The sequence below is a fragment of the Solanum dulcamara genome, chromosome 3 (genome assembly GCF_947179165.1).
Source record: "Solanum dulcamara chromosome 3, daSolDulc1.2, whole genome shotgun sequence".
NCBI classification, from domain to species: domain Eukaryota; kingdom Viridiplantae; phylum Streptophyta; class Magnoliopsida; order Solanales; family Solanaceae; genus Solanum; species Solanum dulcamara.
The window spans coordinates 80,591,476-80,614,454 of NC_077239.1; the positions used below are offsets into that span (position 1 = coordinate 80,591,476).

Consider the following 22,979-nt stretch of genomic DNA (forward strand, 5'->3'; position numbering starts at 1 on the left):
CATGGGGTGGTAGATCAAGGCTTGCTAATCTCTTTTTTCTTGTTTCTTGTTTCTTGTTTCTTGCCAATTGTTTTTCATGATGTACATGAATGTTTGGCATTTTGAGTAACAAGATTTGGCATGATGTCCATGTATTTGTTCATCAATTCCGAGTGAAACGCGTGGGAGGCTGCTATTGATATCTCTAGACTATAAGCTTTGATGGTATTTTTTTTTTGATATTATATTTATTTCTTTCGACTTAAGATTAGTGTGTGATGGAGGATGGTTCTTTTGGTTTGGGGGTTAAAAGAGTAACGTATGAAAACTACTCCGAGTGGTCAAAATTTAGAACTCCACGTTTACAACAATAATATATCCAGTGAAGTCCCACAAAAGCGTTAACGTTTCATAAACTTATATTATCTTAATTTGGAGATTTGATGGGAAGAAATCAGGTTTGTCTTTCAAATTTTGATATATAAATGATGTTAGCTCTCAAGTGTAGAATGTTTTGAAGAATTTATTTTTTATATGCTCATTTAATATTGGTTTGATATGCGGGATAATGATAGTAATTTTGAAATAAAATGTGGAATTATTTTAATTTGTATTTGGTTATGAGTCTTAGAATTATTTTATTTCATTATTTGTATTTATATTAAAATAATGAAATTAGTTATCCCATATAAAATTGAGATAACTAATCATATAAAGATATTTTTATCTATCTTGTCCCGCATACTAAAAAATTACTTTTCATGTTAAACATGGATAGCAACTTAAAATATGTACTAATAAATATATGTGATGCATTCATTAATTTAACATAAACACCGAATACGAATAAATATTTAACTCTTGGTTGTACCTTGTGGCTATGTTCCAAGACAGCCGGGCTGAAATTAAGGAAACTAAAAGAATCGTTAAACCCAAAACAAAGACATCCATCAAGGTTAAAATATACGCAAAAAGAAATAAATAATAATATCATCTGTCCAAGAAAACATTCATTCATGAGTTTCAAAGTTCTCAAATCTCAAATAAATAAATAAAGCAAAGCTACAAAAGAACAAAACAAAAGAAAAAGGACAACAGTCTAAAGAACACATAAAATAATAAAGACAAGAATAACCATCTACTTGTTGCTCATTCCATTCTTGCTTTTTGTATTTTGTAGTCAAAATTTACTTACTTTAGCATACAACTCTATTGGAACTCAGAACTTTTAATTAAGAATAAAGAAATTTTATCCATTTTAATATATAATATTTTATAAATATCTCTATTTATGTAATTGTCTATGAAGAATTTTGAAGTTTACTTGCTATTTAAAAGTCATACATACCTGTATGTTGCTATCAAAAATAAATAAATTATGCTATTAAGAATATAAAAATTTAAAATTAAAATATTTTTTTAAAAAATATAATATACATAAATTGTAGAGAAAGAGTATTGATTAGTCTTCATTCTTTCATTATTTGATTTTTTCTACTTCAATCCTTCTACTGAACTAAGGTCTGCCGATAACAATTTTTTTATTTCATAAAGATAAAAGTATCATTTATGTACACCCAACAACACAAGCTATAGGTGTATCCAAACTCTGGAAATGCAATATATATAAGAAATATCTATAAATATATGATCGCTAACTCAATTATTATTACTATATCTTAATTCAAAAACATTATAAAAATTTGTAAATTTCGAATTCTAGGTGTCCATTCCTATATTCCACTTGCGGTCCTTTAGTGTACACTATACCACAACATCCCTTTTTTTTTATCCCCTTTCTTTTTCACAAATTTCCCATTCTCAAACCCCACACACCTAAAAAGAGAAAAAAAAGAAGCAAAACCCCTACACTATAATTTCTTGATCTTCAAATCCATGGCAAAAGAACCACCATTTGAATTGTTGTTTGTTGTAATGTTTTTTTCAATATTGTGTCAAATAATAAATGTAAAATCAACATGGTGTGTAGCAAGAAGTGATGCAAGTGAAGAATCTTTACAAAATGCATTAGATTATGCTTGTTTCTTTGGTGCTGATTGTGCACCAATTTTGGAAAATGGGCTATGTTATCTTCCTAATACTATTCAAGCTCATGCTTCTTATGCATTTAATGGCTTTTATCAAAGGATGAATAGAGCACCTGGTTCTTGTGTCTTTGCTGGCACTGCTACCATTGCCAAAACTGATCCAAGTAAATCATTTTTTCCTTCACTTTCTTCTTATATTGATTTTAAGCCGAGTTTTTTTCGGAAATAGACTATCTATTTTCATGAGGTAGTGGTAAGATCTGTGCATACTCTATTCTTTTCAGACCCCACTTATAAGATTTCACTGAGCATGTTATTATTGTTATTTGTTATATTGATTTTCCACTTTGTGTTATTAATCTGCATTGGAGTTTGACTATATACAAGTAAATCATTTTTTCTTCACTTGTTATATTGATCTTTCACTCGGTATTTTATACTCGCATTAGAATTTAACTATATATATAACCCAATAAGATTTTTTTCATATTCAAAATTCGAACATGATACTTCTGATTAATGATGTAGTGGTATAATTCCACCACTATGGTATAATTCCACCACTATTATTGTTTTGAGTGTTTTGAATTATTTACTATTACTATACTATAAGAGTATGAGTTGTAGTATTGGATCCAAATGTGTAGTATTGATTCAATTTATTTATTTTTGATTTTTTGTGTGTGTAAATGTAGGTTATGGATCTTGTGTTTATCCAGCATCTCCAAGGTATGAGCTTTTTTTAACTTTAATTTCTCTCACATTGCTTTTCCTTTTTTTCTTTGTTCTTTTGTGTGTATAAATATGGTAATTCTTGATATTCTTCACTTCTTTCTTCTTTAGTTGTCGGTTGTCCACTGTATTTTTTTAAAAAAATAATAACTAATTATCTTAATAGTAGTTAAAAAAGAAAAAGTGTTAGGGAATTTTGTAGACAGCAAAGAACATTTGTTAGGTTATTATATTTGTTTGCAGATTGTGTTTGTTTCTTTTACTTTGGCTACCAATAGAATGTTGGATATTCTCTATACACATGGAGTGTAAAGTTAAAACAAAATCCTATTTATGACCAAATAAAATATAAAATATTTAAGCAAAAAAGGAGCATTTCATATTAACTAAATTTTTAGTAATTTTTTTATTGTTCAAAATAGTTAAATTGTTCAAAATTCAAGAGAAATGTTTGAAACTTTTTCCATGTTTACCCTTTCCATTAATAAAGTTTTATAATTTCCTAGGAGTAAACTATACTACTTACAAAGTTAGACTCCAATAAAGGACTATTTGTATTTTTGATTTCACACTTAATCATCTTTATGATGTTGATTAAACAAAAGTGTAATAAATAAAAATATAATTTAAATTTTATCCTTAAATACTTTTCTTAATCTGTGTATATTATCTTAAAAATTCAATTAATATCAAATAAATGGAATATTTGATTTATGGGATTATTATTTTTGTGTTTTTAATGGTGTTTTGAAATTGTGTAGGTTAAATGTCATTATGCATGGGGTAGTGTGAGGAAGGCTGCAAAAGCCAGCTATAGGAAATAGTCATCTCGAACAGACCATTTTGATTTTGCCAATAGTCTATGTTGTTTGAACTCTTTCAAAATATTATCATATGACGGATACTTCAAATATTTTTTGAAAAGTTTACCATAAATTCACGTTATCAATAGAGAGAGTTCAATATTGAAATTCAAAGATGCATTAATTATGCAAAAGTTTTATACTGAATAAACTAGGGATGAATAATTGCATTAGTTATGCTACAATAGATAATGTGTATCCAAGTTATGATTACAGACAAAAATGGAAAATCAAACTCTCACCAACAGAAAAGATGAATTAGAAGACTTCACTTGTTGTGACTTGTGACGCAAGTTATATTTGATCATTTTGCTCTTCCAAATCATGTGTATGTACAAGTTATGACTATTCTGTAAATTTTCAGCACTGCTGGTGGTTCTACTACTACTACTACTCCGAGCACACCCGGTGGTGGTGGTACAAACACGACCCCAATTTTGTATCCACCGCCACCGGGGACTTTCAATGGCAACGGAGGAACAACACCGCGCTTTGCACCTGATATTCCTGAATCAGAGACTTCTAATGCTTCTCCCAAGTTGTCAAATTTGGCAATTTTTATGCTCCTCTTCCTTCATATTTTTCAACTATTATTGTTGTAGCCACTACTCTTTAGAATATGGCCATACATTTGCTAGTGTTTAAGGCTAGGACAGTACAATTGTGGTTAGAAAAATCAAAGTTTTCATTTTGGATATTACTGAGAACTTCACAACGCAATTAGTGATGTGTGAGTTAGAAATACGTCACAAGTTTGACCTTTTATTTGATACTTGTGGGAAAATGACAAAGAGGTGGGCCCATTCGTGCACCACTGGCTCTTGGAAATTTTTCGATTATAATTCCAAATTCTATTAAATCCAATTAATTTGTTATATTTTGCATTTCATATTTATAATTGGGTTCCATTTTATTGATCTTGATTGCTTTTTTTCTTCTTTTTTATTTATATTTCCTTTTCTGTTATTTTGTGTGTGGAAAGCACTACAAAGTATTCGATCTCTGAAAATAAATCTCTTTTTTTTTTCTTTCATGTCATGTACTTTAAATCTAGATTCTTGAAATAATGATTAATAAAATGAAGTAAAAATAATCCTATTTAAGACCACTATCTTTTCTCCCCTTTTATTTATGGTACATCTCTGATCAACTTGCATGTACTTTGATGTAATCATCTAACGTTTCAAAAGCGCTAAATAAGAAAACAGTGTTAATAAGGTGATAGTAATTAATAAGAGGATACCTTTAATGAGTATCGATATATATATATATATATATATATATATTTGAATGGAAATATAGCTATAGATTTTTAATTTTTCATTATTTATGATTAATGAATTGCAAAATTGATACACTGTCTCTGATAACGTTTGCCTTTGTCTCCCATCATCTGCTTCTGTATTTGATTACTCCATGGAAGGTACATAATATCCATTTAAGAAACAACCTTCAAAATGGAGAAGATTTTTTCAAAAAAAAATAAATTAGAAAGCATTATGAGTTTAGCATAAGTAAATTGCAGAAAATGTGAGATTTAACCAAATTAATGCATGTGAATAGCACAAAAAAAATTAAAATAAGGTGTGTTCTTGATTTTAAAAAACTTTATGTTTAGTATAAGATAAAAGGAAAGAAAAAAATGAAGACTTTACGGAGCTGTTTGGTTGATAGTTAGGAAGAAAATTATTCGTGCACAAAAAAAATTCATGTTTGGAGCATTTTAGTTGTTTGGTATGAAATTTTTCATTTTACGACCCCACGTAAATAAATTAATTATGAGTCAATTTATATATTATTCAATCCAAGTAAAAGATAGAATAACTAAACCTTATATTTTTAATATCTGCATAACTCTAACCAACAACCGAATGACCCCTGATTGATTTAAAAAATGAAGAGGGAATGAATTTCCATTATCATTCATAACAAATCATATATAAATTACAGAAAATATTAAACCTCAAATGTAGTAATCTCTTCCAAATATACAACAAATGAGGTGAATCTACAATTTTTGATGTACTAAAGAATATTAGTGTAATCAAATACTATGATTTGTGATCAAAATTTCCAAAGAATAGAGTTTTTTTACTTTTTTTCCCAGCTAATAAGTAAATTAGGGTCAGATTAATTTTTTTATCCAATCAAATTTGTAATTTTGTATTGGACATGGCTTAATTACCTTTGGCTTAATAGGGCATTTCTCAGGTTGTCTCACTATGTAAATTATATCTCCAGCTTTATTGTACATATCTTGGTTCCTATGCCATGTCCATAGAGCATGTGTCTCATTTTTCACCTGCAAAATTATCCACAAGAACTAAAATATAAGATTTCTCTGAACAAAAAATGTGACCATGTTATTGCAAAAACGGAACGCAGGGTGGTTCTCGTTCAAGCAACTGTGGAAGCAGACTCCGTGAAAAAGTCGTGTGCATCAAAGAAATGGAAGAAGGGCTCTCCCTCTCTATCTTGAACCTATGCAAAACATGATGAATCACTCGAACAGTCTATAAAATGACTCTTCAAAACTTCTTTTTATCATAACCAAGAAATCCCCGAGGGTAAGCTGGTGCATGGTTTCAAACTCGGTGAATGATGAGTTTTGCCCCTGTACCCTACCCTTCTTTACTCAAATACCAAGCTTTTAACCTAGACAGGATTCAAACTCGCGACATGTCCCTAACCACTAGACTAAAGTCGTGTGAGCACATTATTTTGGTTTATAGGCATTTGACAAGTTCTAGCAATCTTAAACGATCTATAAAATGAGTTCTCCAAATGATCTTGTGCTACAAAACATCGTCAAAGTGTGTTCTAATAGATAATTTAGGCAGGTAAATGGAACAATGAATAGTTTGAGGTATGAATCTCGCAAAAAAGTGATAGTTTAGATGTGTTTTTTACCATTAACTCTAAATTTTATGGTGAAAGAGCTGTATATTTACCTCCAGTATTCCATGGCCGAAGCTACTTTCTCTATATGCACTATATTCAGGTTGTTGATCCCAGCAGAAGTTGCCGGCTGCTGGACCTGATGTAAAATTATAGGCACAGAATCCACCCATAAATTTGTCCGGTGTGCTAGCTGGTTCAGGACATTTTCCTGGCTCATCACTGTGTTGGATCGCCATCTTCTCGCGGTTTCCACCATCACCGACAGTTATATGGACTGGACCGCAAGGATCCAGTTTGTAGTTATAGACTCTATTGGACCTTTCATAGGCATGAACCTGTAGATTTCTTCAATTTATCAGTGTCCGAGATCTATGATATTTTGCTGCACTAGAATGGTACAAAGTAGTTTATGTGCTCTCAGATATCCGGATAGTAGTCTTGTACTTACGTGTCCGTTGAAGACTAAATCGACACCATACTCATACAACAACTCTTCCATAGCTACCTTCATACATTCAGCTTCTCGATAGTGTGCCGTGTAAGTAGAGTACCAAGGTGGATGCCAAGTGGCAATTAGCCATGGAGTAACTGTCCTATCAACATTAGCCAGGTCCTTCTCCAACCACTTGAATTGATCATCTGTAGTTAGAAGCTTAGAGAATCATAACCCTTTACTAATGTAGGAGAATGGCAAAGAAATGAAAGCACGACAGATTCCAGCTGATCGATAATTTGAGACAAATTGCCAAAGTCGACTGCACGCATAACAAAGGGAAAGAGTAACAGAATTGAAGGAAGGTTGAGTTTGTAGTTTACCTGATTTATTATAGGCAACATATCCCCCGAGCATGATGAAGTGTATGCCTCCCGCATTAAAAGAATAGTATAATGGGGATGATGATCCACTTTCTTTTGATGGGAAAGCAAAGCGAGAACGATAAGCTGCAAATGTCTGATTTCCAGCTTGCTCTTCTATCTCATGGTTCCCCTCCACAACCATGATGGGAATTTTGGACACCAGCGGCTGCATATATCTATCACAACAATGTCAGAAATAGAAGGATCAATTAAACTAGTGAAGTATACATGTTTTTCTGCTCTGATGGAAATCAAAAACTGGTCTTTTATGAATAATTAGGGATTATGCCTGTTGAATACTAAACTCTACAGAAGTTGAAGTATCCATCTATCTTAATGAAATCACATATTATTTTACGAGATGCGTAAAGAAAAATTTTGAATGGGGGAAAAGGATTCCAAGTTCTCACCTTCCCCAATAGTCCCACCGAGGTTGATATGTCTCATGTATTGGAGTGTCGGGAAATGAGCATGAATAGCAATCTGAACCAGTTCCATTACTGAGATACAAGTTAGCATACGTAACATCTCCTACTAATAGAACAAGATCTGGATTGTTCCCTGTCAAATGGCTAATTGTGGAAGTGGTATTGTATGTAAGACCAAGGTCCCCAACAATTGCTATTCTCTTCGGATAACTCTTTGGAGACGAAATAGGCATGGTCTTGAAATGATAGATAGTAGTCATAGCTGGTATAGAAGGATCTCCACATCGATAATAGTATAATGTGTTTGGTTCCAATCCTGCAGCGGAAATGTTGCACCAAATGACTAAATCAAACATGAGAAACAAATCATTACATGGGAGACTTGCATTCTAAAATTAGTTAAGCCATTACAATGGTCCAAGCCCAACTACCACCATCACCCCTCTCCAGTAAGTTGGTGTCGACTATATGAATCCTCATTGACTACTCCATTTAAACCCATCCCAAGCCAATATTATGAGAAATAAAAAGTATGAACTTCTTTATATTTTCAACTGATGTATAAATTCTCTGAAAGGTTAAACAACTCCTGGAAAAGCATAGGACATGTAAAGTGTAAGTACGAACGCGATTTGAAATTTGAGTGAGACTAATGATTGGTCTCTTTATACTCTGCTGAACCCGAACTTAGGCGCAATGGAAATTCAACTAGGACAGAGAAACAGCTATCAAGTTTCAGCTAGCAAACCTGTAAGTTGGACATGGTGTATGATTCCAGAAGTGTAGTTCTGAAGTCCTTCAAATGCATAAAGTTGATTATAAATAAGGGACTGGCCGATTGCTTTGCGTCTTAAGGAGGATTTATCTTTCCCATATTGAACAACACTACCAACTTTACTTGGATCAAATGGTTTAATATTGTCGCCAATTTGATATTCCCCTGCAAATACAGTAAAACACATGTTCTTAAACTCTACCTCAGATCAAGGATATTAAGTCCCTCTAATGAGTGAGTCAACATGTATCTCATCTCAAATAATTTAAAATTGCATAAACTAATAAAAAGAAATTGATATCCAATAATATGCTATTGTCCTTCGATTTTTGTTACTGCTTGTTGTTTCTTTGCTTCAGTTATCGCATTATTTTGTTGAAGTTACTGTTCCTGCTTTACTTTTTGTATTTTATTTCTTTTTTTAAACTGTTTTGATATGTGTTACTTGAGTAAGAGTCTTTCGAAAGCAACCTCTCTATCTCCACAAGGTACGAGGTAAGGTTAAGGTTTGTGTATACTCTACCTTCCCATATCCTACATGTTGAATTACACTAGGTATATAGTTGTCGTTATTGCAATAGTATGCTCATGTAACTATCAACTGAAAGTTACCAGGACTAAAAAGCATATAATCTTGAATCAAAGTTTCCAACTTATCAACTCAAATTAGGTGACTGATAATAGAACTTTAACATATCTCAGATGGAAGATGCGAAGGCCTTCAAATCAGTTAATCCTAGTAAATATACCTCATCACAAACAATGTAAATTTGTACAGACCAATAAAGAAGATTTTTTATATCCAATAGCATGGTCATGTCACTGTCAAATAAAAGTTGAACATTGATAAAAGCAATACTATAGTCATAACAATGTTAAAAGCAAACAGTCTTGTAAGTTCCATATTTATCAACTCAGATTTGTGACTGATAACTGAATTTAACATACATTTAATAGATAAGCATTGGACATTGCCACAAAAGACTCAAGAATATTCATATCTTAAGAAATCTTGAGCCAACAAAACACCATATAGAATTGATACAAGCATTAAATTTTTCAAGCTAAAAATTAAAAATTCAAACTACAACACACAGAGGGGTCCAGTAAGAGGGGTCCAGTGAGAATAGATTGTACACAAATCTTATCCCAACCTCTTCGGCTCAAGAAATAAACATATAGCAATGGAAGTACAAGAAACAACATATAATAACAAAAACAACAAATAGTAATAAGAACATTACTACAACAAAATACGATAGTCGAAATACACTAATAAAAAAAAAACATATAGTAACAGAAATCGAAGGACAAGAAATTAGAACAGCAATACTGCAACTACATATAGTAATGGAAATACAAGGTTCAAAATTCAAAGCGACAACAAAACAAAAAGGTAAATTTTTTACCTGTAATCCATGAAATCCAAACAGAGTCATAAGTAGAAGAAAGGGAAACAGATATCTGCTCAGGTTCAAATCCTTTAACAATCCTTTGAACTCTAGGGTCAGTGTCTGGCAAATCTACAGCATGTCCCCTAAAACTTTGGTCCAAAGGGACAGTCACTGGCTTGAACGGTCCATCGAGTGTTGTTGGAATTTGACCCTTATTAACCTCAACAAAGCTAACAAAAAACAAAAACCAAATCAAGATTGACCCCACAACCCCAAAATACTTCATAATCATTCAAGAATTTGCATGCCCCAAATACCAAAAATTCCAGGTTAAAAACCTCAAGAAACCAAAGGGTTTACAGAAATATAGATAAAGATTCAAACTTTATCACAATAACTCCAAATAAAGTCAAAAGGGGTTATTTAAATATAGCCAAAAAAGCTTAAAGAAAGATGACAACATTGGTTCAAATAGTGAAAACTAAAGAATATGCTCTAAATATGCTCCAAGAAAAGATTGAAGTTTGAAACTTATATATCGACCATGGGGAGAAAAAGGGAAATTTTTATTTTTATTTATTTCTTCTGATTTTTTGGATTTTTAAGTTGGAAAAAAGAAGGGTGTTGTTCTTTTTTAATTCCCTTTTTCTTAAAAAGAAATGTAGAGGTATTGAGGAATCACAGTTATGGCAGTTTGCCTGAAAAGGAAAGAAATCACTAGCCTTTTTCTTTGTCACGCCAACTTTTGTTATGAATATTATAAACTTGTAGAGTTTCTCACGCCAAAGGACCTGCAATTATTTGTTGAGATGAGATATCACCTCAGTGTTACGTGGGATATGTTTAAACTATGAGCCCGTTTGAATTGACTTAAAAAAAGTAACTTTTATGTATGAAGTGCTTTTAAAATTTTGAAGTGCTGAAAGTTATTTTTATAAATAAGCAGTTGAGTGTTTGGATAAAAGTGCTTATAATGTGAATTTTAGGGTTAAAAGAATAAAAAGATAGTTTGAGAATTTAGTTAAAATATAAGGGATATAAAAGTAATTTCCATAGTCAAATAAAATGACTTTAAGCACTTTGAAAAAAAAAAGTTAGGAATCCTAACTTTTCATTTTTGACTGACTTTAAGAACTTTATGGCTTAAAGTCAACATTAGACAAACACGTTCAAAAGCTAAAAAGGGGCTTTAAGTTGGTTTTGACCAACTTAAAGTCAATCCAAACGGGCTCTATATAAATAATAATGGGTAAATTTTGTATTAATAGTATAATGAAAAATAAAATTAATCCTTTTTTTATATTAGTAAAAGTGCAAATTTGACCATTTTCCCTTCTTTTAGGGTGTGTTTTGTATGAAGGAATATTATTGGACTTTTTTCTATAAAAAGTTCTTTACAATTGGTGAAAATAGAAAAAATAAATTTCGCTAGTAATATTTTACGTGATATCTTCTCCAATATTCAACACACTTCAGCGTTACTCCCACTTCTACGACCTCCATCCCCACCACCCATAGCTCGATCTCCGCTTTCCATAGACCATGATAATTATCTATATTATATATAAATACGGCTAAAATGATATTTTATTCCAATATCTCGAATATGAAAAAATTAAATTAAAATATTTTTGATGAAAAACATTTTCCACCAAGCGAACACACCCTTAATGTAGTTTTTTTTTTTTTTTTTAATTAGGAGAAGGATAGTGGACGATGGTATAAATTATTCTTTAATGTATAGTGAAGAAGAAAACAAAATAAAATATTTCAAGGTACCTCTTTTCTAGAGAAGATTCTGATCTCTGCTGATGAACTCAGTGTATATTGAGAAAATCTTATCAAGATTTCATTTTTTTTTTCTCTTTTATATTATTTCCTCCTAAAAAATTGAGCTTTGTTGTTACCAAAAATTAATTTTTTAAAAATAGTTTGTATTTCTTATTCTTTACATGTGTAATGCTATGCCGTTAAAAAAAATATTAAGAAATTTGAATTAAAGAAAGGGAGCTGGAGGTCTTTCAGAAATAATATTAGTATTTTTACAAGGTAATAATAAATTTTATCTATATTTTAGTCTCTCTAGACTCACTTACTGAAATTTCATTGAATATATTATTATTATTGTTTGAGTTTTATTACATACATTAAAAGAGAATATTCAAAACTCTAAATTCACATGTTACAAATTGGAAACATGGCAATTGAATTATCAGAATACCCAAGGTATATTCCTAGTCTCTAAATGGGAAATGTCATATTTTATTGGAAAATAATTCACATGCAAGGATTGTTGGTTTATTTTATTTTTTATTTTATTTATTTTTAAAGCAATTACTAATTAGTCAAACTAATGAATGCATTCACTTTGCTTGGTGGGCTTAGATTAAGTTTGAAGGATTTAGCTTTAAATTAGTTTATTTGTATTCTTCCTTTCTAAGTTGTCTATGTAACTACTATTTAATTAGTGGCCATAGATTCTATATGATTTGGTTTCTCACTATTAGTACATTTTCTGCATATGAGTTTGGAAAAAAATTATTATTTGGAGTGTAAGTGCAGTAACATAATTCATGTGACAAATATGAAAATGAGTATTAATACCCGAGTCATTTCCAAGATTGGGAAGTTTCAAGTATTTTAATGTTAATAATTCAAGAAAATGAGGAAATTAACGAGGATATTAAATATTGTCATGGAGCGAGGATATTAAATATTGTCATGGAGCGAGGTGGATGACATGAAGGCTCCCATCCGGTATTTTGTGTGATAAGAATGTGCCGTCAATATAGAGATAAGTTTTATTAATTGGTTGTCAGACCAGTTATATTGGATGGGACAGATGGTTGTTTGGTTAAGAACTTGCACATCCAAACAATGAAATTAACATAAATGAGGATGTGGAGATGGATGTGCGGCCATATTAGGAGATATTAGATTAGGGATATTGAATATATTTGAGACAATATGGGAGTAACCGCCTCCCGTCCCCTCAATGATAGACAAGATGAGAGAGCGAAACTAAAATGGTTCAGACGAGTGAAGAAGAGATGCATAGATATCCTACTGAGGAGGTGTGAGAGGTTGATTATGATGTATATAAAGAGAGGTAGAGGTAGGGGTGTCAATGGTTTTCAAAAAAATGACTTAACCGACCGAATCAATCCGTATCGAACAGATTTTTATATAAATTTGTAACCGTACAGAATAATTAGGTAGGTCTTTTATTTTGTAAAAATTAAGTGAAAAAATACCGAATCGTAACGAATAATATATATGTAAAATATATCTTATATATCAAATTTAAAAACAATAAAATATTAAATTTTTTGCTTTAGACACAAGATAATGGAAGTGATTACAAGTGACAACATAATTAACAATTAAAGTCCTAACACTAAAACTTTTTATTCTCCTCCGATTAAAATTAAATTAGTTCTAACATCTCAACTCTCGAGTATTAACCAGTAAACTACAAGCTATTCCAACGATCTTGGATAACAAGCTACAAGTTATTAAATATTTTTCCTCTTTTATGGTTTAAATTTCTCTTATTAGATATATAAATTAAGTAAATTCAGTTCTTGAGTTTCATGTTGATTGATTCTTTCAGCTCGTGTGATGTAATTATATATTTTGTCTTTACTTTATATTTTTTTACACTACCATAATATAATGTGATGAATTTCTATTCTTATTTTCTTGATTGATCCTCTTTAACAATAAAAATGTTTAGAGATTTTTTGTCAAAGTCATCCCAAGTATACATAATAGTGTTTTTTTGTTTGTTTCTTTAGTATACATAATAGTGTGTTCTAATTTTTATATTTTTTTAATAAAAAATTAAAAATTAATCAAACCGTATCGATACTGAAGAGAAACCGAGATAATGGAACGATTTTGAAAAGTCTAGTTTTGGTTATAAGAACTAATATAACCGAAAAAATAGTATGATATAAATTTCATAAAACAATAGTCCAAACCGTACCATTGACACCCCTAGGTAGAGATAGACAAAAAAGGTATAGGGGAGAGATGTTTAGACATGACATGACATGACACGTAAAGCTTACTGAGAACATGACATCGGTATGAGATTATGAAGGTCAAAGATTAGAGTAGAAGATTAATGAATATTATTATTATTTACATTCCTACTATCTTACTATCCAATTATTGTTACCTGTCGTTTCATTATTTCAATTATTGTATTATTTTAGCTGCTATTGTTTTTCTTCCTTTTATGTTTAACACGTTTTTTTTCTTTGATGTATTTCTTATTCATTTTTTTATTTTGATATATTCTATTTGAGCCGAAGGTCAATATTTTATAGAAGTAAGTCTACATACACACCATCCTTCTCAAATTTTATTTATAAATTACACTAAATATATTATTGTTGATGAAGTGATAAACAAAACTACTATATAAAAAGAAAAAAATTTCTTAAATACACATCTTATTTTACCATAATCTCTAAAATTCCCTACCATTTAAAAGAATTTCAAAAATCCCCTCTCCGATCCATCATGCCCCTCTCGCTGATATATCCCTATACCCCCTCTTGGATACATCTCTCCACTCTCTAATACATCCCTCCCCTATGTATCTGGATATATGCTAATATACCCGGAAGTCCAGTGTTGTATTTAAAATTCATAAATTTTAAGAATTTTTGATAATTTAGAAAGGAGTAGAAAAATAATATAATTAGCTCTTGATGCTATATGGAATTTATGTAAATTATACTAATAAAATACATAAATTATGTACTCATTCATTGAGTTGGGCCTAAAAAATGTCAATTGGTGTAGGCCCAGATAATCTCCAACTCTCTTTCTCTGGCCCATGCAACACCAAAGTCCATACGATGTGTTAAGAATTATTAATATCCAAAATAATTAAGAGTTAATTATGTTTTTATTAAATTATACAACACTTTAAAATCGTGAAGTTGACCTTCAAATTCTAAACGTTTCATACAAATTCCAAATGTCTAAACGTCATCTATACATCACAACTTTTAAATTTTATAGTCATGAATTAAAGATATATAAATATATTAAAATATTTTTTAATTTTATGTTCTTAAATATATCATGTGCAATATTAAAATTAAAAAAATTTATTAAAATGTCAAAAAGATGTTCTTTTATAAACAGACGGAAAAGGAAAATATACCAAATAAATTGAAACGGAGAAAGTATTATTACTTATTACTCAAATCTTACACGCATGAAGCTACATTTTGATTGGACGAGCCACGTACATTTCATTCATTAACGGCGTTAAAACCGTTTTCTTTGCCGTTACCAAAACGAATCCCCTTTTTTGGCCCGAAACATTTGTGTACATTTTTTCAAGAAAAAAAAACAAACTGGCAGCAGTGTGTGTTTGTGTGTGGGGATCAGCCAAGATCTGTGATTTTTGTGGGTAGATCTGTTTGTTGAAAAAGAATCAATTTTTATCCAGTTTAGAGAAGATGAATATATTCAGGCTTGCTGGGGATATGACCCATTTGGCTAGTGTTCTTGTTTTGCTTCTCAAGATCCATACTATTAAATCTTGTGCTGGTATGTTTTTTATCTCAAATTTTGACACCCCTTTTCTCCATTTTAGTTATAAATGTTAAAATTTAGTTTTTTCCTGTTTTCTTTTTCATTTGGGATTTATAAATGTGTTGTTTGTAGTCTTGAGATTTTATTGAAATGTTTTTTTTTGGAGCTGAATGGCTTGTGTTTCATGTTGTTGAAGTTGTGTTTTTATTGGGAAATGTGTTGGTTCTTGATTGAAGATGATGGATATTTGTGTTTTTAAGGTTTTGTTGTTTTTGCTGTAATATTGATTTGGATTGGTGTTGAGAGGCAATTTGTTCTTGCCTGCTGAGTTTTCATTTGTAAAGTGTTGTTTGATGCCTGTTGCGTTTGAGTTGTGCGAAAGCTGGCTCGGACACCATGGTTATAATAAAAAAGGAAGTGTTGTTTGCTGCCATTTTTAGTTTTTATAGAAAAATTGTCTTAATAGGTTGAATTTTGAATTAAAAAAATATTATGTTTTGCTCAGAGGTGTTGTACAGTTAGACAGTGTTGTCAAAGACGCGCTTAAAACACACTTAAGCCATGAAGCGAGGCTCAAAACATGTTGAGCGCTTTACCTTGCTTAATTTGCGTTATAGTGTCGTCATTAAAGCTCTAGGATAAACTTTTCCTTGTGAATGACTATTTCCTGAATAGAGACACTAAATAATTTATTTTTTACTTTATCGTAAAAATATTCAATTACTTTGTCCATGCGGAGGTAGAGGGAAGCCACTAAATTGAGGGCTTTGCTCGCTCACTCTAACGCTTTGCTGCCGTTTAGAAGCACAGCATGATGCATATCCACTCTTAGTACAAAGACGTGCAAGACTTTTGCCACGAAGAACTTCTTGCTCTCTAGGCTTGAAGGCGGCAAATCCTTCTCACTTTTTTTGATGCGAATTGAATATGCAACTCTAAGACGGGCGAAGCGCTTAATAGCCCCCCTTTATTCATACATTGAATTTCGAGATAACCGGATAGCAATGGTCTTCTTCTAGCTCCTCGCGGATTCTCTGTATTTTCTTCCACACTCTTTCTATTAAGAAATTATAAAGAAAACGTCCTATTATTCATGCTTATAATTATTAGTCTTGGAAGAAACCTATTTATAGTTGTATGTTTTCTCCATTTGCGCCTTGTCTCATTAAAGCCCACACTTTATTTGCCCTTAAAGTCCCAATGGACCTTAGAGATTTTTTGCGCTTTTCGCTTTTGATAACACAACATTTAGAGTGAGGTTGTTTTCAGAGTTGTTGGTTAAGGGATGTTATTGTGCTTAAATCTGGGCAGACTTTATTTGAGGCAATCTGTTTGTGCCAGCTAGTTTCATAATTGTCTGATTCTGAAAATCTTGACTTGGTATAATAAATTTTGCGTTAGTTATTCACATTGTATGTAAAAGTGGTCAAGAAATTGGAGAAAAATATCAAAGATATAGTATACTGCTAATAATAAATAAAGTGAATTACTCGTGAATAGCATGTTCAATGAACAGGAATGTTGCTTTCTGCTGCTTTAAGTAGTTGTTAGTCAAAGGCGTGCTTTAAGCACGCTTAAGCCTTGAAGCGAGGCTCAAAATGTGTTGAGCGCTTCGCCTCGCTTTATGTGCGCTTCAGTGTAGTCAGCAAGGTTCCAAGGCAAACATTTCCTTGCCAATGAGCCTCTTCTAAATAAGTGACACTAAACAATTGATATTTCATTTTATCATATTTTTTTTTCAATTTCTTTGGTCATATATTTGTCATTCATGTTTATAATCATTAGTCTTGGACTAAACATATATATTTTAATTTTTTCGTTCCTTTGCGCCTTTTTTCATTAAAGCCCCAACAGACCTTAGAGCTTTTTTGCGCTTTTCGCCTTTGATAACACTGGTCATAAGCTCCTGTTACCCTTTATACTGCACTATTGCAGAAAGCGGAATCTAGCGCTTTATTGGATAATGGAGTGTTATTTGTTAGAAACTAAATGAGAAGTGTCAAACTGAAATGAAATTATTACACTTGAGAGGTCCTTTTGCCTTTTAGAGTGTTAGAGAGCAAATAACGAGAGAAAAGTTGTTAGTAAGTGAAAATCACTAGTATGCTTTTCGGAAAGGAATAAACATCATGACAAACGGGAGGAAGTTTTTTGAGAGAGGCATAATCTTCAACTCCTTTTTTGGTTTATTTTTCTAATGGAGAAATATTATCCTCGACCGGTTGAAGTAACTCTGGCTCTGAAGGTGCTTTTGCAAGGTGTAAATCTCAAACATGGACATGACATGATTGTGCTTCTTTTACTGTTTAGTTTTCTTATCCATAAGGGAAAAAATCTCGCTTCATGGGACATTCGATAACATTGGAATGGTACAGTGCCTGTTGTTTGAGTTATATTATTTCGTTTACTTTAAACTTAATTTTGATATTTTAGAAAACCTTTACAGGACTGTATTTTATTACTAGAGGAATCTGTCGTAGAACTGCTTATTATGAGGAGGAGAAGTGCTTGTCCCAGCTAAAAGGAACTTCTATACAGAGCCTTACGAAGCCTTAAACACCCAAAAAGAATATCTGTAATTCCAGGTTCAATTAAAGAGTAATAATGTGAAAAGATATCTTGGACTCTCATTAAGAATTTATATGTTTTTTGTTACTAGTATTATGAAATGATAGTCCCCAGGGTTAGTTCAATTAAAATAGGTCGAGGGACTTGTGTCTTAGGTCACAGGTTCAAGCCCCACACCAAGCAAACTAACACAGGTATTTAAGTGGGGAAGGATAGAGTAATGGGCCCATCACCCCTAAAAGGAGCTGCCAGATTACAGAAACATTCTGTTTATCTATCTATCTATCTATCTATATATACGGAACTAATCACGTGCAATCGAATAATGAAAATGACACAGTAGCACTTCTGATGTAATTTTGAGTTGGTTTCTTTGAAATTATTGATAGTAAATTTCCATACAAATGATGGTTAGTCCTTGTGATGTCTGAAAAGCACATTTGACCTTCAGTCCCAGCAGAGACAAAAATCTAGGTGATTTCTTCCTATATGTCCTAGCCCTTTGTCTACCTGTTGCTGGTGGGAGTTGGCTGGTATCCTGTGGAATTAGTCGAGGTGTGCAAAAACTGGCCCGGATACCACGTATATATATATATAAAGATCCAAATATAACGTATTTCCTATATAAAGTGACCAAAATGCAGTCAATTAATGTAAAGTTAATATGCTTAGTCAAATTTCATAAGGACTAAAATAAGAATTAACCAATAATTGAGGGACCAAAAGTGCTATTATGCCTTGCATTTTTGTTCTTTAATGCTTGCTGAAATTGTTAATTTGGGCTATAACTTTATAAAGCTATATCCAGTGTCTAGATTATGTTTATTAATGGTTGAGTTATTTTATTCACAGGTGTTTCTCTGAAGACGCAAGAGCTATATGCTCTTGTCTTTGTTACTCGCTACTTGGACATATTTACAGACTTTGTTTCACTATACAATACTACAATGAAGTTGGTTTTCTTGGGAAGCTCTTTGTCAATTGTGTGGTACATGAGGCATCACAAAATTGTTCGCAGATCTTATGACAAAGATCAAGATACTTTTCGGCATGTTCTCCTTGTGGTTCCTTGCCTGGTATTGGCTCTTGTTATACATGAGAAGTTTACCTTCAAGGAGGTATTAATGCAATCTCTATATCTCATTGATTTTTTCTATTTTTTTGGGTAGCATTTCATATTATTATGTTAGTTATATGTGCTTCCACTTCCTCATTAATTGGTATATTCATTATCAAGGACATTTGGTTGCATTTGTTTTTAACAGGTAATGTGGACCTTTTCCATATTCTTGGAAGCTGTTGCCATCCTTCCTCAGCTTGTCTTATTGCAGAGAACAAGAAATATAGACAACTTGACTGGACAATACATTTTACTCTTGGGGTGATGTATCTTTCCTTTCTTACCTTTTGCAAGAGTTGATTATGCTCACATCTCAACATCTTTCCTTTGTTTCTTCTTCTTATTTTGTTTAAAAAGGGCTTCTTTCTCAGTCTCTATTTATCATGTTGCTGTTGTTTTTTTTTTTTTTTTTTGTGTGTGGGGGGGGGGGGGAGGGGGGGGGGTTATCTGCTTGTAGAAACTATTTCTCATAAAAGCGATCGGATATTAATGTGAACAAGCTTGATAAGCTATTGTTGGATCCATAATTTTTGACGTCTTTTCCTTGAGATCTGTTTTATATAGCTGTCTTTATGCATGGAGAGTCACATCTCTCTCTCTCTCTCTGTTTATTGGTTAGAAAGTTAAATGAACTTCAAATAACAGGCTCTCGGTGTTTGTTTTCCTATTTATTTTATAGAAGAAATTATGATAAATGGGGCAAAAGGTTTAGAGTTTAATATAGGAATGACGGAATGGGAAGAGCATATAATTAATGGGGCATTGATAAATCGTCATGAGGGAAGTGAACCAGTAACCTACTGATATAATAGCCTGGGCTAGAGTAACTTCTTCGGGTAATCTTTTGTTGACCATGTGGACCTGGATAGAGGGAAATGGATACCAAGAATTCATAATAGCCAATCCCAACTAATTTAGGAATGAGGAGTAGTTAATTGATTGATTGATTTTCAAAGTTCAACTCTTAGGCCTCGGCTGAAAAAAATTTCTTCTGAGCCCGAAAACAGCAACACGCTGTCTGAGGAACTGATTTCAGCTACTGGGCAGTTGGTGTGATATTGTCTGTGTCATTAAGTTTATACCCTATAGTGCCATAGTTCATTAGAGCTTGAGAAGTCTGAACTAGTTTCGATTGGCTGACAAGTTTATACCCTATAGTGCCATAGTTCATTAGAGCTTGAGAAGTCTGAACTAGTTTCGATTGGCTGACAAGGTTGTTACAAGATATTATATATATATTATTATTAATTCTGTATGATCTGATTTTATTGGTGAGTATATAGATCCAGAGCTTACCTTTACCCAACTAGCTTGAGCTAAGTAATGCTCCTTATGCCTAAAAACGGCTTTCACACAACCAGGAAATGCGCAAACATCAAATCATTGACTGTCGTATGCAAATCACACTAAAAAATGAATGTCAATGTTTCCAAAATGGTCATACACTAAATGCAATATCAAGGCCTACAAATTAAGAATTTCCCGAACTGTTATCGTTTTAACATGTTAAATGAAGCGAGTTTGTTTTAGTCACTGAAGTTGCTGCGTTTTTAAATTTCTTGAAGGTGTGCACATAGTTTTGCTTTGTTTGTATGTATGTCTATTCTACTCTTTGTCTATCTTTGGTAGGGTACAAGGGTGTCGTACAGTCTACTTATCACCGTAAAGTGTAGTGGTCTTTTATTTCTTCTTCAGTAATTGAGAATTTCTAATGCATGTTCTGTTTTGGTAAGACAATTGGGGTTTCAAAGTTGTGTCTGGAAGGTCGAGACGATGAGAAGTGGGGAGGAGGAATGGAATGTGGGAGCTGGGGGATTGCTAAGAAATCAAAAAGTGCAGATCACCTTTTTTTAAATCGTAAAAATGTTCAGAATGGTGAAGCCTGATTCTGTCCTTGTACCGCCTCCTGTTGTATGTACTTTTATTTGCTTAAAGGCGTCGTTAGGGTGTATGTTGGTTTTCTGGCACCCAAGAACTTATTCCCGGGAAGGATTTAATGTTTGGATGCACATATAGTTGGATCCATGCCATCCCTGTATCATTGTCTTCAATCAGACCATGAAACAATTCTTCTTGTTGTAGCCCGAACTATTAAGGGTTATATAATGATTAAGTTATTAGATAAGATGGTCACATAATTCATCAGGTATTAGATTGACAGATTGAGACATCGTTCGACAACCACCACCTTTGGCCACAATGAACATATTGCTTGTCAGCCAACAGGATATGTAACAATCCTTAGTGCTATTACAAATCAATAGGGCGCTCTTGGATTATGAGCGTCTTTGATAATTTTGGAGATGTGGGATTAGTAACCATTCTTTGATCTCACGCTTCACATTGTTCATAGGTAATTATGAAGGTAATGACAAATTTACCTAACATGTTTTATTGATTCTGGTTTTGCAGCGCATATCGGTCACTTTACATCTTGAACTGGGTATACCGTTACTTCACAGAACCACACTTTGTACATTGGATAAGTATGAATCACCACCTACCTCTTCTCATTTCTTTTTTCTTAACTTGTATCGTACGTGCAGACAAGCACCTTTTTAAGGTTTCTGTTTCATGTTTTCCGTTATGAAAATGACAACTTTCTATGTTTCATTGCCCTTTTTTTATGGCAGCCTGGATTGCAGGCCTCGTGCAGACGTTGCTTTATGCTGATTTCTTCTATTATTACTTCCAAAGGTGACAAAAAATAGCATTTACGTATAAAACCACATACAAGCTAAACATCCTATTAACGTTATAATAACCCATTGCTCCTCAATTGGTTGCAGCTGGAAGAACAACACCAAACTCGAACTTCCTGCCTGAGCTCATATCGAAGAAAACAGGAGCTGGCTGAAGATGATCCCGATGAAAGTTTATAGGTCTTATGTGCTAGGGTTATCTCTGCCCCGTCATCCGTCTGGGTGTTTAAACATCCTTCTTTTGCTGGCTATAATTAGGTCAGAGTAAGAAAACATGATACAAAATCATATTTAGTGTCTTGTTTTCATCAAGAATCATGTCTTTGCTGCTAGTAGATTGTTAAAAAGCATATTCTTAATGTAACAGAAAAACTTGTGATGACTTCATTTTTGTTGTACTAGAGATTTGTTTCTTGGACTTTATTAAGAAAAAGAGGAAATTATCACAACTCTTTTTCATCAATTATTATTAAATAGTTTTTTTTTTGTTGTCTTGCAAGAAGGCTATACATGTTCTCTTTGTTGCTTTATCTGTATTTATATAATGAAAGCACATAATGTACCATCAATCATCGTGGTGAGATGGATAGAATCTGTCCATTCAGGGGTCTTCAGAACAAATCTAGGTAGGAAGCGCTTAATGGACGGATACTAGGATTGAAAAAAAGCAGCAGAAGCATGAAACACCAACGTTTTATTTTATGCAACACCTTTTGATTTGACACGATATTTAAGATTTTTTTTTTGAAACTTGTGATCTAAAACAATCTCTAGATATTTGTAGGATTATAAATTATTTAAGGATAGAAAAATATTTTTAAGTTAAATTGTTTTTAGTTATTTATAGTAAGGTTATGTTCTTTTTGTGACAGATTTAAAACGAAAAGATTCCATATAAAATGTAGAGGAAGGGGTAGTGACTTTTATACCCTTCTAAGGCTAAATAAGAGAATATAATATGGTGCAAATAAATTTTACTAAGATGTATATTTTTGGAAGTAGGAAATAAATAAATTAAAAAAAAATTAACAATGGTTCTTGAATCCTATTCA

General features: G+C 32.2%; 3 protein-coding genes across 4 annotated transcripts; 2 read left to right on the forward strand and 1 right to left on the reverse strand.

Annotated features, from left to right (window-relative positions):
* Nucleotides 1-1,673: 1,673 nt before the first annotated feature.
* LOC129881914 (PLASMODESMATA CALLOSE-BINDING PROTEIN 3) lies at nucleotides 1,674-4,510 on the forward strand. The gene is made up of 3 exons (XM_055956030.1): nucleotides 1,674-2,191; nucleotides 2,723-2,756; nucleotides 3,987-4,510. The coding sequence occupies exons 1-3, from the start codon at nucleotides 1,876-1,878 to the stop codon at nucleotides 4,222-4,224; spliced, it is 588 nt and encodes a 195-aa protein (XP_055812005.1). The 5' UTR covers nucleotides 1,674-1,875; the 3' UTR covers nucleotides 4,225-4,510.
* Nucleotides 4,511-4,929: 419 nt separating this feature from the next.
* LOC129883271 (purple acid phosphatase 15-like) lies at nucleotides 4,930-10,454 on the reverse strand. 2 transcript variants are annotated; one of them, XM_055957910.1, is made up of 8 exons: nucleotides 9,994-10,452; nucleotides 8,558-8,749; nucleotides 7,792-8,125; nucleotides 7,340-7,557; nucleotides 6,972-7,162; nucleotides 6,574-6,858; nucleotides 5,808-5,924; nucleotides 4,930-5,072 (listed from the first exon to the last, which is right to left on the reverse strand). In XM_055957910.1, the coding sequence occupies exons 1-8, from the start codon at nucleotides 10,268-10,270 to the stop codon at nucleotides 5,061-5,063; spliced, it is 1,626 nt and encodes a 541-aa protein (XP_055813885.1). In that variant the 5' UTR covers nucleotides 10,271-10,452; the 3' UTR covers nucleotides 4,930-5,060. The 2 variants fall into 2 exon arrangements, with proteins under 2 accessions (XP_055813885.1, XP_055813884.1); XM_055957909.1 differs by lacking the exon at nucleotides 4,930-5,072 and having other exon boundaries at nucleotides 5,514-5,924; nucleotides 9,994-10,454.
* A 4,851-nt stretch (nucleotides 10,455-15,305) lies between these two features.
* Nucleotides 15,306-22,417, forward strand: LOC129883272 (ER lumen protein-retaining receptor). Its single transcript, XM_055957911.1, has 6 exons — nucleotides 15,306-15,552; nucleotides 18,958-19,223; nucleotides 19,371-19,486; nucleotides 21,638-21,711; nucleotides 21,859-21,922; nucleotides 22,015-22,417. The coding sequence occupies exons 1-6, from the start codon at nucleotides 15,462-15,464 to the stop codon at nucleotides 22,049-22,051; spliced, it is 648 nt and encodes a 215-aa protein (XP_055813886.1). The 5' UTR covers nucleotides 15,306-15,461; the 3' UTR covers nucleotides 22,052-22,417.
* Nucleotides 22,418-22,979: the final 562 nt, after the last annotated feature.

What these genes read in the sequence shown, in the direction of transcription:
- LOC129883272 (XM_055957911.1), top strand. Translation starts at nt 15,462, where the DNA reads ATGAATATATTCAGGCTTGCTGGGGATATGACCCATTTGGCTAGTGTT. An exon ending in TACTATTAAATCTTGTGCTG is followed by an intron (nt 15,553 to 18,957) that starts GTATGTTTTTTA and finishes TTTTATTCACAG; the next exon opens with GTGTTTCTCTGAAGACGCAA. An exon ending in TTCTATTATTACTTCCAAAG is followed by an intron (nt 21,923 to 22,014) that starts GTGACAAAAAAT and finishes AATTGGTTGCAG; the next exon opens with CTGGAAGAACAACACCAAAC.
- LOC129881914 (XM_055956030.1), top strand. Translation starts at nt 1,876, where the DNA reads ATGGCAAAAGAACCACCATTTGAATTGTTGTTTGTTGTAATGTTTTTT. An exon ending in CATTGCCAAAACTGATCCAA is followed by an intron (nt 2,192 to 2,722) that starts GTAAATCATTTT and finishes GTGTAAATGTAG; the next exon opens with GTTATGGATCTTGTGTTTAT. An exon ending in GTTTATCCAGCATCTCCAAG is followed by an intron (nt 2,757 to 3,986) that starts GTATGAGCTTTT and finishes GTAAATTTTCAG; the next exon opens with CACTGCTGGTGGTTCTACTA.
- LOC129883271 (XM_055957909.1), bottom strand. Translation starts at nt 10,270, where the DNA reads ATGATTATGAAGTATTTTGGGGTTGTGGGGTCAATCTTGATTTGGTTT. An exon ending in ACACCATGTCCAACTTACAG is followed by an intron (nt 8,126 to 8,557) that starts GTTTGCTAGCTG and finishes TTTCCGCTGCAG; the next exon opens with GATTGGAACCAAACACATTA. An exon ending in TGTTGCCTATAATAAATCAG is followed by an intron (nt 7,163 to 7,339) that starts GTAAACTACAAA and finishes TTCTAACTACAG; the next exon opens with ATGATCAATTCAAGTGGTTG.